The 19,589-nt window shown below is 46.0% G+C and overlaps 1 protein-coding gene across 2 annotated transcripts in view; it reads left to right on the forward strand.

Annotated features, from left to right (window-relative positions):
* CIT (citron rho-interacting serine/threonine kinase) overlaps positions 1 to 19,589 on the forward strand; it is a 106,667-nt gene that overhangs the window by 19,072 nt on the left and 68,006 nt on the right. For both annotated transcript variants that reach the window (XM_069961273.1, XM_069961274.1), the window contains exons 10-12: positions 13,262 to 13,445; positions 17,131 to 17,236; positions 17,975 to 18,118. In XM_069961273.1, the coding sequence (XP_069817374.1) occupies positions 13,262 to 13,445; positions 17,131 to 17,236; positions 17,975 to 18,118 (434 nt within the window). The remainder of the gene's footprint in view (positions 1 to 13,261; positions 13,446 to 17,130; positions 17,237 to 17,974; positions 18,119 to 19,589) is intronic.

Raw genomic sequence — 19,589 nt, forward strand, 5'->3', positions numbered from 1 at the left:
GGTATATTTTTACCTGTCCTGCTGCCGATTCCCAGGTCACCCCGTGTCTGCTGCTGTCTTCTTCTTCAGAACTTTTGCTGATGTGCCATGCAAAATGTAGTAAATGTAGACAGTATGCTGAGCAGTCATTTCCTGTCCGCACAGCACTTCAGCAGAAGTTCTGAAGAAGAGGACAGCGGCAGGCACTGAACCGGCAGCTGGGACAGGTGAGTAAGTATACACTGCTATTATGTTCTCCATATCCTTGGCAGCATGGTAAATTAGCAGTTTACACTTGACAACCCCTTTTAACGCCCTTTAAAGGGGCTATTCAGTGCTACAAAAACATGGCCACATTCCCCCTACTGTTGTCTCCACATTGGGCGGGGTTTTGAAACTCAGTTCCATTGAAGTAAATGGAGCTTAATTGCAAAACCACACCTGAACTTGAGACAACAGTAGGGGAAAAGGGCCCATGTTTTTGTAGCACTGGATAACCCCTTTAGAGATCCATGACCTACCAGCGCGTCCCTAAATGTTCACTTTTTATCAATATGCAAATTAGTTGAGTTGATGTAGTGGGGGCAGGACTATCACCCTCAGTGTACGGATCTGCCCTGTCCATTCTTTTGAATAATAAGCTGACATTTTAAAGGGATGAGCGCCAGAGTGATTTCACTGCGAAGCACCACTTTTATATTCATGAGGAGGGACAGGGCAGAACAGTGCACTCAGGGCAGTAGTCCAGCGCCCCCCCCCCCCAGTGCACCAAACTAATTTGCATATTAAATAAAGTAAAGATTTACCAAAAATGACGCTGAGGATGAAGTTAAGAAAATGACCTCCATTCTTAGTGTTCCTGGCCCTATGGGGGGGCATATTAATTTCCCTTTAACACATGGTCTGTAGAAAGATGCGTTATGATCTTGAAAATTTACTTTTTCATTATCAAGTTCAATTTTTATTGATTGAATAAGAAAAGTGTCCAAAATACCTTTGGGCAGCTGCGCATTGACTTGTGAGGTTATGATTGCCATAGTCCTATTATGAAACCCTATGTAATAAGGTAGGAAGGAATTGTTATTGTTCTCCTCAGGCAGTGACCTTTACATGTTTTATTAGCATGGCATTGGACAAAGGTTTCACCACCATCTCCTTGGCCAATGCAGTTTGATGAATGGTCACCGAATATCACTTTTATCTAATCCTCCACCACTCCTTGTTTCCTTTAGCTTAGTGGTTGGTGCTGGTTTCTTGTCTCTTTTATATTTAAAGGGGTACTCCAGGCAAAATGTGTTTTTTAATATGTTATTACATAAAGAGAGTTATACAAATCCCTAATATACACTAATTATGGGAAATGCACATATTCTGCTATTTCCCTCACTTTAGTAGCTCAGGCGGGCTCACTTCCTCAAAAAAAAATTTGACGTCACGTCTCAAATGTATGCAGCATGGGGCGCATGTAAAGTATGGAAAGGGAATATTCTATTCTCCATCCCTCCCTCCCTCCCTCCCTGGACATTAGTAATGTCCCCCTCCCTCTGTCCCACCCCACTGCCCAGTCCTGTTATACTTGCTGCAGTGGCTCACCCCAACTAGCTGCCCCCTCTGAGCCCATCTCTCCCCTGGCCGGTCCCCTGCAGGAGCACTCACCCGCCGCCCCGTTCCGACGGGGTGAGAGCTCCTGCACCTACCCCCAACTTGCCGCCCCTCATCTGAGCACTGTGCCCGGTCCTTTGCACGAGCGCTCACCCACTGCCCTTCAGGGTGAGCGCTCATGCAACTCCTTCTCCGAGTTTGCTCCCCTCCATCACAGCCCGCCGCCTGGCCCCGTGCAGAGTGCTTATGCACCTCTTCCCAAGCAGCTTGCTTCACCGTGCACGGAACCGGGCGGCCGGGTGAGTGCTGAGACTGGCTCAGATTGCTTCATCTCAGCGCTCAGGTGCATAAGCACTCACCCCGAAGGGCGGCGGGTGAGCGCTCGTGCAAAGGACCGGGCACAGTGCTCAGATGAGGGGCGGCAAGTTGGGGGTAGGTGCAGGAGCTCTCACTCCGCCGGAACGGGGCGGCGGGTGAGTGCTCCTGCAGGGGACCGGCCAGGGGAGAGATGGGCTCAGAGGAGGCAGCTAGTTGGGGTGAGCCACTGCAGCAAGTATAATAGAACTGGTCAGGGGGGTGGGACAGAGGAGCCCAGGGAGGGAGGGATGGAGAATAGACGTCTATTCCCTTACATTTGAGACGTGACGTCTAATTTTTTTTGAGGAAGTGAGCCCGTCTGACCTACTAAAGTGAGGGAAATAGCAGAATATGTGCATTTCCCATAATTAGTGTATATTAGGGATTTGTATAACTTTTTTATGTAATAACATATTTAAAAACACATTTTGCCCGGAGTACCCCTTTAACCCTTAGACCAGTGCTTCTCAAACTTTTTGTTCTCGGGCCTCACCCGGCAATCCATGTTGATGCTGGGGCCTCACAAACAAACATATACAACTATCAAGCGCCAGATACCGCCATCTAGTGCACATAATATCCCAGAGCAGCGTCAAAACAACACCAAGTGCAGAAATAAATGTTGCTTCACCTTTAGTAAACCACCAGCACAGTGCAGAAAATACATACTGCTCCACCTGCAGTGACCCATCACCACATAGTGCTCCACCTGTATACCAGCCCCACAGTGCAGCATTTCTTTCTCCATACCCTAGCTGGCAGCTTACACACACGCACGCTAGCATGATTCTACTCGTAACCTCCTCTTCCTGTGGTAGCTCCCACTTCCCTCCTTACCCCATTTCTGTACATTTGGCATTCCTGACACTGTCAGAGTTATGTGCAGTGTTCCTGGCACTGTCAAAGTAGTAGGCATTCCCATAATAGCTCCCATATAGTAGTTAATACCTTCAATAGTGCCTTACAAATATAAAATTCCCCCACTAGAGCCCCACAAACAGTTAAATCCCCCAGATTAGGTATGTGGGTTGCCCCCTGTGCGTAAGATCCCCTGCTTTTCCCCATATAGTAATAATACCCCGACTGGGACACTCATACAATAATAATGCCCGCTGCTATGCCCCCATATAGTAATAATACCCCGACTGGGACACTCATACAATAATAATGCCCGCTGCTATGCCCCCATATAGTAATAATACCCCGACTGGGACACTCATACAATAATAATGCCCGCTGCTATGCCCCCATATAGTAATAATGCCTCCTGATGTGCCCCCATATAGTAATAATGCCACCTGGCTGTGCCCCCACTTATAGTAATAATGCCGCCTGCTGTGCCCCCATATAATAATAATGTCCAGTGCTGTGCCCCCATAGAGTAATAATGCACCTGCTGTATTCACCAGTTAAAGGGGTATTCCCCACCAAGAGCTGACATGATGGTGATATAGCAGAGCTGAGATGATGATGTAGCCGAGCTGAGCTGGTACTCATGATGTAGCCGAGCTGAGCTGGTGCTCATGATGTAGCGTAGCTGAGCTGGTGGCATCATGTAGCTGAGCTGGTGGTCATGATGTAGCAGAGCTGGTGGCATGATGTAGCAGAGCTGAGCTGGTGGCATGATGTAGCAGAGCTGAGCTGGTGGTCATGATGTAGCTGAGCTGAGCTGGTGGCATGATGATGTTGTAGCAGAGCTGAGCTGGTGGCATGATGATGTTATAGCAGAGCTGAGCTGGTGGCATGATGATGTTGTAGCAGAGCTGAGCTGGTGGCATGATGATGTTATAGCAGAGCTGAGCTGGTGGCATGATAATGTAGCAGAGCTGAGCTGGTGGAGCACTGACGGTATCCAGGGGTCTGTGTGGCTGTGAAGGGGCTTAGGGCAGCCGCAGGTGCCGCAGGGGATGTGGGACTTCGGGGCTGCACTCAGGAACGCCGTGAGCTGGTGGCTTGATGTAGCAGAGCTGAGCTGGTGGCATGATGTAGCAGAGCTGAGCTGGTGGCATGATGTAGCTGAGCTGGTGGCATAACATAGCTGAGCTGGTGGCATTATGTAGCAGAGCTGAGCTGGTGGAATGACGTAGCAGAGCTGAGCTGGTGGCATGATGTAGCAGAGCTGAGCTGGTGGAATTATGTAGCAGAGCTGAGCTGGTGGCATTATGAAGCAGAGCTGAGCTGGTGGAATAATGTAGCAGAGCTGAGCTGGTGGCATAATGTAGCAGAGCTGAGCTGGTGGAATAATGAAGCAGAGCTGAGCTGGTGGAATAATGTAGCAGAGCTGAGCTGGTGGAATAATGTAGCAGAGCTGAGCTGGTGGCATGATGATGTAGCTGAGCTGGTGGCATGATGATGTAGCTGAGCTGGTGGCATGATGATGTAGCTGAGCTGGTGGCATGATGATGTAGCTGAGCTGGTGGCATGATAATGTAGCAGAGCTAAGCTGGTGGCATGATAATGTAGCAGAGCTGAGCTGGTGGCATGATGATGTAGCTGAGCTGGTGGCATGATAATGTAGCAGAGCTGAGCTGGTGGCATGATAATGTAGCAGAGCTGAGCTGTTGGCATGATGATGTAGCTGAGCTGGTGGCATGATAATGTAGCAGAGCTGAGCTGGTGGCATGATGATGTAGCAGAGCTGAGCTGGTGGCATGATGATGTAGCTGAGCTGGTGGAATGATGTAGCAGAGCTGAGCTGGTGGCATGATAATGTAGCAGAGCTGAGCTGGTGGCATGATAATGTAGCAGAGCTGAGCTGGTGGCATGATGATGTAGCTGAGCTGGTGGCATGATAATGTAGCAGAGCTGAGCTGGTGGCATGATAATGTAGCAGAGCTGAGCTGGTGGCATGATGATGTAGCTGAGCTGAGCTGGTAGCATGATGATGTAGCTGAGCTGAGCTGGTGGCATGATGATGTAGCTGAGCTGAGCTGGTGGCATGATGATGTAGCTGAGCTGGTGGCATGATAATGTAGCAGAGCTGAGCTGGTGGCATGATAATGTAGCAGAGCTGAGCTGGTGGCATTATAATGTAGCAGAGCTGAGCTGTTGGCATGATGATGTAGCTGAGCTGGTGGCATGATAATGTAGCAAAGCTGAGCTGGTGGCATGATGATGTAGCTGAGCTGGTGGCATGATAATGTAGCAGAGCTGAGCTGGTGGCATGATAATGTAGCAGAGCTGAGCTGGTGGCATGATGATGTAGCTGAGCTGGTGGCATGATAATGTAGCAGAGCTGAGCTGGTGGCATGATGATGTAGCTGAGCTGGTGGCATGATGATGTAGCTGAGCTGGTGGCATGATAATGTAGCAGAGCTGAGCTGGTGGAATAATGTAGCAGAGCTGAGCTGGTGGAATAATGTAGCAGAGCTGAGCTGGTGGAATAATGTAGCTGAGCTGGTGGAGCACTGCCGGCATCCAGGGCTCTGTGTGGCTGTGAAGGGGTTTAGGGCAGCCGCAGGTGCCGCAGTGGATGTGGGACTTCGGGGCTGCACTCACAGGAACGCCGTGGGCCCGCGGGCCCACACTGGGTGAGATGGGGGAAGGGGGGCCGGGAGATTGTGTGGGGGTGGGGGGCGATGTCCGGGCACTCTACTAAGGGGGGATGGGGGCTTGCGGCCACTGGGATATTGCGGGCGGGTGATTGCGGGGCCTGCACTCACCTGGTTCTACTGAGGGGGTGGATGGGGGGGCTATATGTCCCCCTCTCCCCCTGTTTTCCACATGTGATGTCCCCCGGCCCCCTGTTTACTACAAGACTTTGAGATGGAGCGTTCCCTTGCGCGGCCACTCAGCTGACAGGAAGGCCCTTCCTCCAGCCGCCCGCTCAGCCCCCCTCGTGGCGCAGCCATTTTTTATTTTTTTTTTAATCTGGTGCACTAAGGCTCCGTATGGCCTCAGCGTACCGCTGTTCATGATTGGCCCGCCCACCTGTCCATCACCGCCTGCGCCGCGCTCTCGAGCTGCGATAGAGGCTAAGCGCGCGGCTGGAGAAAGAAAGCGGGGCTTCCCTGTCAGCTGAGGGGCCGCGCATCGGGAACGCTGGTCACTAATTCTGGAGTCCCTGCTGTGTGCCGATATCGGGCACAGACAGGGACCCTGCGCCTCACCAGACTGCGAGCTGCGCCTCACCAGTGAGGCGCACCTCACAGTTTGAGAAGCGCTGCCTTAGACGACCCTGGACGTACCCGGAACCGCGGCTATTAGCGGGCACGGTCCGATCGCCGTGCCCGCTAATTACATAATCAGATGCAGCTGTCAAAGATGATTTCCTGATGCAGCCGTTCCCTGGTGTCTAGTGGCTGAGATCGCCCCCCCCGGGACGTTGTCCCGGGGGGGCGATCTCCGAGTCTGTTACCTGCCGGGGTCTCTGCCAAATTGCGCTGATCCCGGCTCGGCATTCGTTTGCTTCCCGCTGCAGCAGCCAGAAGCAATCGAGTGCCTATCTCATTGATCTATGCTGCATAGATCTGTATGAGAGATCAGTGTACTTATACTAGAAGTCCCCCAAGTGTAAAAGTAAAAAAAAAAAAAGTGTTATTATTAGTAAAAAGCCCCCTCCCCTTTAAAAAGTGTGAATCACCCCCCTTTTCCCATGTTGTAAATAAAAATAAATAAACATATTTGGTATCGCCGCGTGCGTAATCGCCCGAACTAATAATGAATCACATTCCAGATCTCGTATGGTAAACGGCGTAAGCTTAAAAAAATCCCAAAGTGCAAAATTGTGCATTTTTGGTTGCATCAAATCCAGAAAAATTGTAATAAAAAGCGATCAAAAAGTCGCATATGTGCAATCAAGGTACCGATAAAAAAAGAACACTTCATGGTGCAAAAAAATGACACCTCATACAGCCCCATAGACCAAAGGATAAAAGCGCTATAAGCCTGGGAATGGAGCGATTTTAAGGAACATATATTTGTTAACAATGGTTTGAATCTTTTACCGGCCATCAGATAAAAGAAAAGTTATACATGTTATATATCGTTGTAATCGTACCGACTTGACGAACATATATAACATGTCAGTTTTACCCCAGGGCGAATGGCGTAAAAAAAAGAAAAAGAAATGCATTTTTTTTTTTCAATTTCACCACACATTGAATTTTTTTCTGGTTTCGCAGTGTCCTTTAGGAAAAAATTCAGCCTGTCATTGCAAAGTACAATTAGTGGCGCAAAAAATAAGGGCTCATGTGGGGTTTTTAAGGTGAAAAAATGCAAGTGCTATGGCCTTTTAAGCACAAGGAGGAAAAAACGAAAACTCAAAATTTAAATTGGCCGGGTCCTCTAAGGGTTAAATCCCATTTTATTTAGGTTATTTCTTACAGTTGTTTCATTGACTTCTTTCTAGGTCTATCCATGTTTTCCTTCATAATCTTTACATTTTGATTTTACTTACACCATATTCTACGTAGAACAGACTGGGAACAACCAACATCTTCTGTCATACTCTGTGTAGCCTTGGAATATTGTTTCAGTTAACAATTCGGTTTGTATTGGAATCAGGTTTTTGTTCTCTTAGCCAAATCCACAGCTCTGTAAGGACATGGGTGGTCATGCTCCAAACACAGCAACACCAGTGGCTTTATGCAAAGAATAGCCGACTGCAGCCCTCCACTCCTCCGTATAACCAGTGTAGCTATGATAGAGAGATGTCCAAGAGGAATCTGAAACAAAGAGCTGGCGAAGATCGTTGGCAATGTGCGGCTGCAATCTACCGATGCGGTGTTGGATGGAAACAGACACTGAAGTAGTAACAAAGGCTTTTAAAAAATATTTAAACCACGGACTGCGGGTTTCGAGGGTTCACCCCTCTTCCTCAGGTCCAGTCACTACTATGTGTCTGTTTGCATCCAACACTCGGTATATTGCAGACGCACATTGCCAATGATGTTTTCTCTACATTATCTTGAAAAATGCTTGCCATTAATTCAAAGAAATAATTTACTTTCATTAGGATAAAATATGAACTTTAAAGCAAGAATCAGCAAGTAAACATTGTTTTGTGTTATATATGTGATTTGTGTATTTGCTACCAAGTACAAAAGCTGGGCAAGCATCCGTGAAGTGTGGTTATTACGTAATATTTGGCAGGTGTTGTACTTAGCACATTGCATAATCAAACCCGCAGCCCTTTGGTTTCAAGATTTAGGGGGAACTATTGTAGTGCATGCTTATGTACCCACCTAGAAAAATGATTTTATTCTCCATTGCAAAGTCCCCTCCCATCCATATCCCTGTGCAATTGACACTCAGCTCGAAGCTGACCTCTGACGGCACTTAGAGTCTTTTCACACGTCCGTATATTTTTTATTAGTAATCTGCAAATTTTCATCCTTATTGCATCCAAATTTTTAGCTGATCCATAAAAATGAAAAAGTTAATAATAATCTAATTACTATTTGCGGATTACAGATCCCAATGGTGATCTATTGGTGTGCCCGTGGAGGAATTTCCTGCCCCCCCATGACATCATCCGCGTCTAAGCCCCACCCCCTCAGCAGCTATTGGAATGGGCCCACCTAAAGTGGGTGTGGGGCCTAGACCTCTAGGCCAGCCCGTTCCAATGGCTGTTGAGGGGGCGGGGCCTAGACAATGAAGATGTCAAGGAGGGGCGGGGCCTAGACAATGAAGATGTCAAGGAGGGGCGGGGCCTAGACAATGAAGATGTCAAGGAGGGGCGGGGCCTACGGAGCCAATGTGGGTAGGGCGAAGTGGCATAGCAGCTGTGAAGCCCTGCCTAGGTGGCACAATCCACCAACGATTAAACTGAACTCAAGAACAAGAGGACACAGTGAGAGGTTAGTTGGGGGAAAGATCCGAAGCAACATGAGAAAATATTACCTTACTGAAAGAGTAGTAGATGCTTGGAACAAACCTCCAGCAGATGTGGGAGGTAAATCTACAATAAATGAATATGAACCTGGCTGTTATAAACATATATCTATCCTAAGATAATAAGAAGGGAAATACTAAAAGGGACGACTAGGTGGACCCAGTGGTCTTTTTCTGCCAACAATCTTCTATGTTTCTATTACTATCTCTTCAGTGAGAATCAGTACCTGTACTACAAGACTTTTCTACTTTATGTACAGATGTGGCATTTACACTATTTCACCAGGCACTCCACAACAGTACTGATGCCCGGGACATAGGGTCCTATTACACGGAGTGATTTTTAACGACTAACGATAAACGATCGCAAATGAGATTGTTTATCGTTAACCTGAAATCGTTCACCATATTACACAGAACGATAATCGTTAGATACGATCGTTACTATGATCGTTATTGCGATTGTTACTATTATCGTTTATCCCTTCTGATCCCAGCAAAACAATGGACAATGTGCAATTACACTGAACGATTAGTGAAAAAATGCGGAACTTGAGCGAACGAACGTGGAATTACAGCGAACGATTAGCGATAATGTTAGGCCCAGATTTAAATCAATGATCAACGACATATGGACGATTTTTCGATCATTGCCGGCAATTACACAGAACGATTATTGTTTAAATTCAAACGATATAACGAGTTTTTGCACGATAATCGGCCCGTGTAATAGGGCCCTTAGCTGACAGTCTGTCTTAGTGGCGGTCCCGGCCAGTGATTGGCTGAGCGGCCTGTCAGCTAAGACTGGCCGCTCTGAAGCTGCATCGTGCGAGATCAGGGGAGAAGTGGACCGCAAGAGGAGCCCTGGACCATGGATAGGTAACGTATGCAGACCGATATTCCACGTAGCGATGTGTGGTCGGTGCCCAACAATTATCAACGATGAGCCGATGATCGTTGTCATTGGCTGATCGTTGTGTTTATTACACGGAACGATGATCGGCCGTATTGGGCCGATTCGGCTGATTATCGTTCTGTGTAATAGTACCCTAACCGTGTCAGCAGTTTGGAAGGTGAATTACAGCTGACAGATTCCCTTTAATCATATAGATTACAGTATCTCTTGGATGAGGTAGAATAGGCTATTTAGAGAATTTCATTATCACTCTCTAATGAGTCGAAACCCGCTAAAAACTATCCTGTCCATGTGAGTCTGTATTCAGCACCTAGTGGAATCTACAGACTTATAAATATTTCCAACAATTCCTTCATAATATAACATTTCCCCTTTATGTCCCTATGTACCTTCTTACTTTGCATCTTACTACCACTTAAAGGGTAAATCTTTTTCTAACAAATCAACTGTTTTCAGAAAGTTATATAGATTTGTAATTTACTTACATTTAAAAATCTTAAGTATTCCCATACTTATCAACTGCTGTATGTCCTGCAGGAAGTGGTGTTTTATTTTCAGTCAGACATCTTTGTCCCAGAGTAGTAGCACATCCCCACAGAAACCCTCTCCTTCTCTAGACAGTTCCTGTCTCTGATAGAGGTGGCAGCAGAGAGCACTGTGTCAGACTGAAAAGGAAACATCACTTCCTACAGCACATACAGCAGCTGATCAGTATAGGAAAACTTGAGATTTTTAAAAAGAAGTAAATGACAAATCTATATAACTTTCCGAAACCAGTTGATTTGAAAGAAGATTTTCGCCAGAGTACCCCTTTAATATGTACGACTGCACTTATTAACTTGCTCACATAGTGCCCCAAGAGTAAAATAATTAATGATACAGGCTTCACAATAAACATATACAATTTATTAACCGTACCTAAAGTATAGTAATATCAATATAACAACATATGCAGTGCAATGTTCTATGATAACAGGTAGAGTACTATTGATTTGCACCAACACTTCTGGCGGTTACATACTGACCCCCGGTAAGCACAGCTAGTACAACCTATTATTTAGCTCTGCCATACTCCTGTACCTCGACTTGTATGTCTGTGCATGGCCTCCACCCTTGACGCTATCAGTGGTATAGTGCACTACTGGAAATAGTCCAGTATAGGCAGGGCAGTATTAACAGCTGCTGCTGCTTCCCTAGGCAATAAATCTGAAGACGCCCCATCTTGGGGAGCATGGGGGAGCCTGGTTTCAGCCTCATGCATTTCTCTACATGTAGAAACGTTGTCTGAAATGCATTTATGGTTTTGAACTGCTTAAACAAACAACTTTCCACATTGAAGCAATGATCCGAGCGGTCTGCATATTTTCTGAAGGAATTCTCACCACAGGATTGGTAGATTGGTAGGTAATAGCTCCAGGCATCACATTTATCACCACCATACCAGACCTGACCTATACCGCCATACTGTGACTGGATAACACCACCACACCAGACCTGACCAATACCACCATACTGTGACTGGATAACACCGCCATACCAGACCTGACCAATACCGCCATACTGTGACTGGATAACACCGCCATACCAGACCTGACCAATACCGCCATACTGTGACTGGATATCACCGCCATACCACACCTGACCAATACTGCCATACTGTGACTGGATAACAACGCCACACCCAACCTGACCAATACCACCATACTGTGACTGAATAACACCGCTATACCAGACCTGACCATTACTGCCATACTGTGACTGGATAACACCGCCATACCAGACCTGACCAATACCACCATACTGTGACTGGATAACACCGCCATACCAGACCTGACCAATGGACTCATACACCCCACCCCACCCAAAAAGACACCAGATTTACTGGCAAGTCTGAATGGTAGGTTGGAGACTAAAAGAATGAAAAAGTTGTTTCCTTCCCCTCCTCCCTGGTGCTGCCCTATGCCCTGGACCACGGGTGCCTAGTGGTAAGTACGACCCAGAGTATAGGTAGTTTTGCTTCAGTGATCTGGTAAAAGAATAAGCAGAGAAATGAATATGATGTTTTCTATAGGCCAGGGGTAGGGAACCTTGCTTTAGCTTTTGCTGTCCAGGCATGATGGGAGTTGTAGTTTAGCAACAGCTGGAGAGCCAAGATTCCCTACCCCTGCCACAGGCCTATGGTTTACAGATACATAAGGACTATTACTGGATATTTTTCACTAATAGCAGTATTTATTGTCGGGTTAAATCTGTTTTCTTGCCTAGGTTTGCTGTTTGATATCGACACCTGAAATTCAAGGCCTGCTTCAGTGTGTAGGCGGAAATAAATATATATTCGTGTGTGTATATCGCCTGTTCCTCATTGGATAATGGATTTACACACACACACTGTGTCTTTGCACACAAGTATTTACAGTGTTATTTTCCCCTTCTCCCTTACGTAACTAATTTTAGATGGGAGCTGCGGTGGGTGGGAGACGTGCCTGGAAGGCTGCGGTGAGGACTTGTTTTGCAACCAGTGGCCCTATTGTCATTTAAATTGACCTGCCGCCTGGCCTCGTTGCTCCGTCCGCCTTATTGTTCCTGCTCGCCGGGCAGAAATGAGATGCTGCATTCCATGGCCTGTGTGACCCTAGATAAAAAAAATAAAAAAATCAGCACACAAGCCTTATTTTTTTCGCAGACAATATCCTGAGTCACTACTGTGTGAACCGGCAATAAAATATCTGCAATGTGGTCTTAAATAATTCACCCCTCTAATAGACGGATTCTGCAGTCTGTGATATTGGCATCACGCTGGAGTTAATTTATTGTGTCGCTCATGTGAACAGTGCCACAATTATTGCACATATGTTTTTTTTTTTTCTTCTTCTTCTTCATCTGCTTGCTTTGGAATACACTGGTGACAGTCTATGTAGAGTGGGATATTTTTCCCTTCCTATATCCTATTGGCCCAGAGGAGATTTATTCTGGATCCATGGTAACAGTATTAGAACCGGGAGGATCTTCAATATCACAATGCCTCCTAAGGCTGCTGCTGCTGCCGCTATCTCAGTAGCTGTCGAGAAGGGCAACCCATTTATGTAGCAATAATGCCCCTTTGGAAGATTGCTTGGGCTCCCATTGCATCTCAAAGCAGCTCTGACATAGAAAGGTTTGCACTGATCTCCCGGCATCTGTATACTTGCCCATCCTCTGAATATTTCAGCTTGCTTCATGCACAGATCTCGTCATCACATCAGCATGATGGTTGAATGCAATGAGAACATCCCTCTAAATGCGGGCTGGGATCAGGTTTAGAGGGGGGTGAGGGGGGGTTGCATTGACCAGCGTTAAAGGCTTTACTTGCTCTAGCAGGTGAAATGATCACATAACTCTAGTAATCTTGGGGAAAAAAAAGGGGGATGTTCTTGCTCGGAGGGGATGGAGGGGGTTAATATCTTGTTGCTGTAATAGATTTCATAGCAGTGACTCAGTCTGCCAGTTCCTGAGAGAGCACAAGCTGCAGTGCTGGTGCAGCTAATGAAGCAGGTTCCTGGGTTGTAATCCTGGTTTCTCTCCTTCTCCGACCAGCTCCTCCTCCGTTCGTTCCTACCTTAAAGTCTGACGATGACACCTCAAATTTTGATGAACCGGAGAAGAATTTACGGGGTTTACCCTCTTCGAGCCACTTGAGCGCTGCAGGTTTCTCGGGCGAAGGGCTGCCGTTCGTGGGCTTTTCCTATATCAAGGCTCTTGGCGCATTCAGCAAATCTGAGTAAGTAAAAAAAAAAATAAAAAAATACCCCCATGTGTGTGACTGGTCCTTACTTTGGCTGAAGAATGCAGTTTTCTGTGACCTGCAGTGCTGTTTGTATGCTATCTGCATCACCGCTACTACTGCTGACATTAATACGTATACATCGAGATGGTTTCTTCCCTATTCTCGGCACTGATGTACATGAGATGCCTTTGCTGAAGCAGCCGAGAAGTCAGAATAAGCTGGATAGGCTAGTGTAGTAAATAGGGTAAGCTGGATCTAATTCTGTAGTATGAATTTTTTTTTTAATAAACTAGCATAAAAAAATCAACAGGCTGTGATGTAAATGAACATGTCACTATCTGTATGATGAACAGGTCAGTACAGTCTCTCGTGACCTGCTTCTTCTCCCCAGGCTGCCACATCACATTGGTTTCTGCACCAGATTTAAAGTACTTACTCGGTCCATGTTTATTTCATTAGTAAAATGGGATATACTCCCGGCAAACTTTATATAGAAAGGGTGGATCCCCCGTTTCAAAGTCTGCCCCGGGTAAACATATCGGGTAGCTTTAAGCCTTGTTACTCTCGGAATATTTAGGTCGATGATGGTGGAACAACAGGCTTTTTTTTAAATATTCTGAAGAGTGTTTGATATTCCATACAAGCAAATTTATCTGCATGGTTCCTGCAGCAGTGGATGTGTGACACATCTACATTGTATCAAGAGGAGCAGCACTTTAATAACCTGGCTGCCGTTATGTAATCGCTGTTTATGTATTCGGGAAGCTTCACTCCAAATTACCCTGCTATTTTAAGAGGAGTCTTGGAGGTGGATGGCACAGATTTTTTTTGCTCTCTTCCCTGACCCAATATTTGAAGGGTATGCAAATATACTTGTACGATGGCGAGGCGTGATATGCTGTTACAATATATATACCGTGCCGTTTCAAGGGCAGGCAAAACTAGTGGCCGAGCTTTATGTATTTCCATATCCGGGAAAGGGCTGGAATGAGAAAGACGAGAAAATGTCTACAACAGGGGTAGGGAACCTTGGCTCTCTAGCTGTTGCAAAATTACAACTCCCATCAGCTAAAGCTTTGGCTGCCCAGGCATGATGGGAGTTGTAGTTTTTCAACAGCTAGAGAGACAAGGTTCCCTACCCTGTCACAGGCCTTGGAGTCATGGAGTTGCTCTGGTCTGCTGTCTTAATATTAAGAAAAGCTTCCGACCATTTGCGCTGTGTATCCTGACTATTATCTTACTTAGTGAATATGTTCAACACATGATACATCTGTTAACGTTAAGATCTTTAAAAGACCAAAGGACCAATGGACTGGCTTGTATTGTTAAAAATCATAAGAGCGTCATAGTTTAGGTAAATCAATATGCATATCCAAGATATTTCCTGGCCACTATGGTAGGAGTTTAACCCGTTTTATGTTGTTTTACATGAACGTCGAAACATCTGCCGTATAGACTTGCAGCCTTTTAAAGTTTGAAGGCTTTTCTCTGGTGTTCCATTGCAATAGATATACCAGAATAGTCAGGTGCAGTAGCCCTGTAACCGGTTTGGAGTAAAACATTGAACAGGATTATGTTAGTTATCCTTTACATTAAGGATGGGGAACCTTCGGCCCTCCAGCTGTTGCAAAACTACAATTCCCATCAAGCCTGGACAGCCGTTGGCTGTCCAGGCTTGATGGGAATTATAGTTTTGCAACAGCTGGAGGGCCGATTGTTCCTATTCCTGCTGTACATGATCGCCTGTGAATCACATGGGTTTTTACTGGAAGGCCACCCACTGTGTATGACTAGCATGGCCAGCTATACTTGTAGTGGGCACCACTGTTTAGATAACCATAATTCCTCTTCTTCTTGAAGGAAGACATTGATTCGATGATTCATTACTCTTTATACCGTGCACCCCTGGTAGGAGTGTCTCAGTAGTCACACTTGCAAATAACAGGAAGCACTTGGAAATCTATGATCGTTAATGTAATTTATGGCTCTTTGATTCATGGCAAAGATTCTAGCTTGTGAGCTGGCAGAGCCTTCGTTTCATGCGTACTGCTGGATACGGTCGCCTTCTTGATGACTGCACTTTACATGATGATATTTGAGGTAGGAGGAAGGTAGTCTAAATTATTCTCGCTTCATATGAAGGGCGATGTGCTTCTCTGATGTCATGATGACCAAGGTTTATGTACCCTGAGTAATGAGTAATCGGAAGATGACGCCGGCGAGGATTGTGTTTGTCATTTCTGTGTGTGGCAGATGAGTCCTGGAGGTGTATGAGTGGTAAATTGTGATGTTGTTGTTCGACTGAATTAGGTAACGGTAACAAAACCAAGAAGCGATAGTTAAAGGGGTTATCCAGTATTAAAAAACATGGCCACCTTCTTCCGGAGAGAGCACTATTCTTGTCTCCAGTTTAGATGGGTTTTTGCAACTTGGTTCCAAATGAATGGAGATTAATTGCAAACCACACCTGATCTGGAGACAAGAGCAGTGCTGTCTCTGGAGGAAAGTGGGCATGTTTTTCCAAAGCCTCTATTACACAAGGCAAGAAGAGGGAGCAAGCGAGTGCCGTTTGCTGCTGGTGCTATTGCACGCATCGGCATCAAGCAGGTAAGAGCCAGGGGGGAGGAGGGCTGCCCCGGTGATCACTAGATCGTCCGGGCAGCCAATAGAAGATAGCGTCGGTCTGCTGCCGCTGCTCCTATTGCACAAGACAACGGCAGCAGATTGCTGCTATCGTGATCGTTCAGCTTTCAACATGTTGAAAGACAACGATCAGCCAACATCGTGCATGTCGGCCGATCGTTGTCTTCCATTACACAAGACAATTATCGGTTGAATATGTCCAATAATCGCTTAGGGCCCTATTCCACAGGAGCGATAATCGGCCGGATTTGGACGATTTTCGCTCCGTGAAATAGAGAGAACGATCAGCCGATGATCGTGTCATCGGCTGATCGTTCATTTAGGTTCAGACCTAAAATCGTCGTTCGCCATCAGCGCATCCCTACGGTTGTATAGCGGTGTGCGGCGGTGACCGACGATTTCAGCAGAACCATACATTACCTGTCCGGGCCCCAGGTCTTCTTCTCTTGGTCCCGTGCGGCAGCATCGGCTTCGGAGCTGGGCTGTCTGAACTTACAGACCGCTCAGCAAATCACTAGCCGGAAACGCCGTGGCCAGTGATTGGCTGAGCGGTCTGTCAGTTCAGGCAGCTCCGATCCGAAGCCGTTGCTGCTGCGCGGGACCAGGAGAAGAAGACCTGCAGCCCGGACAGGTAATGTATGAAACAAGGGCTGCAAGGACCAGCAAACGAGCTCCGATCTAGCAGATCGGCGCTCGTTTACATTGTTGCTCGGTCCGTGGAATAGGGCCCTTACTGTAATAGGGCATTAACGCTGCATAAGAGTGGTGTGTCGAGCAAAGAGGCTGAACTGTTCAGGTTCCGCAACATTTTCCGAACCTGATCGTGCAGCATTTTATTTCCTGCAGCTGCAGAAGTCGGACGCCACCCTAGTATGTCCTGAAAAACATAGATACCGCCTATGGCAGCCGCAGAGAGTCAAATGCCGAGCGTTCGGGTTCAAAGAACATTGGCTTTGTAAATAGCATTATGATGAACCACTTGTCTGTGTTTAAGTTTTTTCTTTTTCTCACCATGTTCTCTATATCTGTTATTCAGGTCCATTGTGTCTGGCTTGGACTCTCCAGCCAAGGCAAGCTCCATGGAGAAGAAGTTATTTCACAAGAGTAAAGAGCTGCAGGACACACAGGACAAATGCCACAAGGTATTTAAACCAACATTCGGCCTCCCTGTTTGCAGCAGAAATTTACTTCCAGTACGTTCCTGGGGATCAAGAGAGTGGTTTTATCTTTTGGGTCATAGAGCACTTGAGCCACCAGCATCCATCTTAAAGGTGCTCTTACCGCTTAACAGTGCTTTTAGTCTTACAAGTCTCAACTGACTACTCTGGATCTCCCACCTTAAGCCAAGTGTAGGAGACAAAGGACAGCTGACTCCGTCCATGGATATAACGTTCTGATACTTATGAGGTGTTATCAGAAAGATAGACCTTCCTTCTGTACACGTAGACATCATTTTATGTTACCCTTTGTATGCGACCTATGATCTTACGCGAGGAAAATGGCTGGAATGTGATTACCCCCTTATACCGGACACTTTCTAAAGGACTCTTATGGTTTATTCACACTATATGTGATGATGATGAGGCAAGCCATCTTCTCATCAGAGCTGGATTTGGGATAATACTGAAGGGGACGTAAAAAAACAGGTGAAAATGACTCTCTAACTGGAAAGCTGTGTGCTGTGGGCATTTTCATCGGACTGTGTGTAAATGTGAACGACCAGCCCGTGGATGACATTGTGAGCCCACCGTTAGAAGAAGTGAGCTCGCTGTGACTAAAATTTGTGCACTAGTTGTGGCAGTGAAACGTTCATATTTTTAAGACTGGCTTGCCTACCGTGAGCTATATAAATCCTTTTGCATTTTTTATGTATGTTACAGATGGAGCAAGAAATGACTCGACTACATCGTCGGGTGTCCGAGGTGGAGGCTGTACTCAGCCAAAAGGAAGTGGAATTAAAAGCTTCGGAAACTCAGAGATCTCTTCTGGAGCAAGACCTGGCCACCTACATCACAGAATGCAGCGTGAGCATCACCTCATAACGTCTGTTCTGTTACTTGAATTCAATTCTATGTATTTGGGACGGTGCCAACCAATCCTTAGATCTTGGTTGCTGTAGCTTAGCTTCTTTTGCAGTAAGCCAGCATGGCCAGTACACAATGTACGGAGACCAGGCTTCTGGCTCTGTGTGGTGTTTACATCCAGGTACCAGAGCTGTGCTGAACAGCGGGCATGGCGGTGTTGATAGGGTGTCTGTATAGATTGTGAACTTTCGGCCCTCCAGCTGCTGCAAAACTACAATTCCCTTCATGTCTGGGCAGCCAAAGCTAAATCTTTGGCTGCCCAGGCATGATGGGATTTGTAGTTTTACAACAGCTGGAGGTCCGAAGGTTTCCTATCCCCGGCAGCTGTACTGGAAGGCTTCAGATTTTGAAACAGAAGTAATTTACAAATTTGTATAACTTTCTTTTAAACAGCTGATTTGAAAACTATTTATTTTCACTGCAGTACCTCTTTAATAGACTGAACACTTTAAATAGTAATAGTGGTAATGTTGGTCAGTGTTTCAAAGTCCCAGTCAAAAACCGTAGAAGACAGCAGAGCAGACATTTTTATTTATTTATTTTGTTTCAAGAACTTTACAATTTTGATTAAAAAACCATCTCTTTTTTGTTTCTATGGCTCCCGTGTAGGTTGTTTCTCCATATTACAAATAAGATCTTGTAGACCTATTCCTTTCTATGTAACCCTCTACCTTTAGATTACCTATCAAATGTACATTTAGCATAAAAAAGGGGGGTAGGCAAATGGAAAGAAGTATGGAGTACTACTCTTAACTTTTTATTTTTATTCTTCTGTCTATTGGGCAATAAGAGGGCTATTTTTTGTGCAGTGATCTGTAGTTTTGATCGGTACCATCTTGAAGTAGATTGGCGTTAGCAGTGGCGTTCGCTCCAGATAGCCAATCATGTGTCCTGTCACCTGGCATGGAAGCCTGGACCAATGGAGACAGCGATGTTACCTCCATTCCACTTATGTATTGAGTGACTGGGGAAGTAGAAACAGTAAGATAAAGTTTCTGTCTTCTTTTGTGGGTGTCTGGCTGTCTCTAACCCCTTAACTCTGCAGCCACTGTTCACTTTAAAAGAGTACTCCACTTAGGAAAGTGTTAAATCACCACCCATAATCTGTGTTTTTTTTTTTTTGTAATATACTTCTGTTTCAGGAATTGGGCCGTTTGTCTGTATCACATGCTGACTCACACCCTGAAGCTTCTGAAAATCCCCACAGTCAGGTCCACTCTGTCTCCACTCCTCCCCCTCCCTTCTGAGACAGAGGTCACATGATCTGTCTTTTCTGTGGGCCAGGCAAACTGTAACACGTCTTCTGTAACTGACCTCTTCAGTGATCACCCGGCCAAAGTAGGAGCAGAATGAGCGCAACGCTTGCTAAGGAAAGTAGTTTTCCCGGCCAGGGTGCGATAATGTAAAACTG

The sequence above is a fragment of the Dendropsophus ebraccatus genome, chromosome 3, assembly GCF_027789765.1.
Source record: "Dendropsophus ebraccatus isolate aDenEbr1 chromosome 3, aDenEbr1.pat, whole genome shotgun sequence".
In the NCBI taxonomy this organism is placed as follows: Eukaryota; Metazoa; Chordata; class Amphibia; order Anura; family Hylidae; genus Dendropsophus; species Dendropsophus ebraccatus.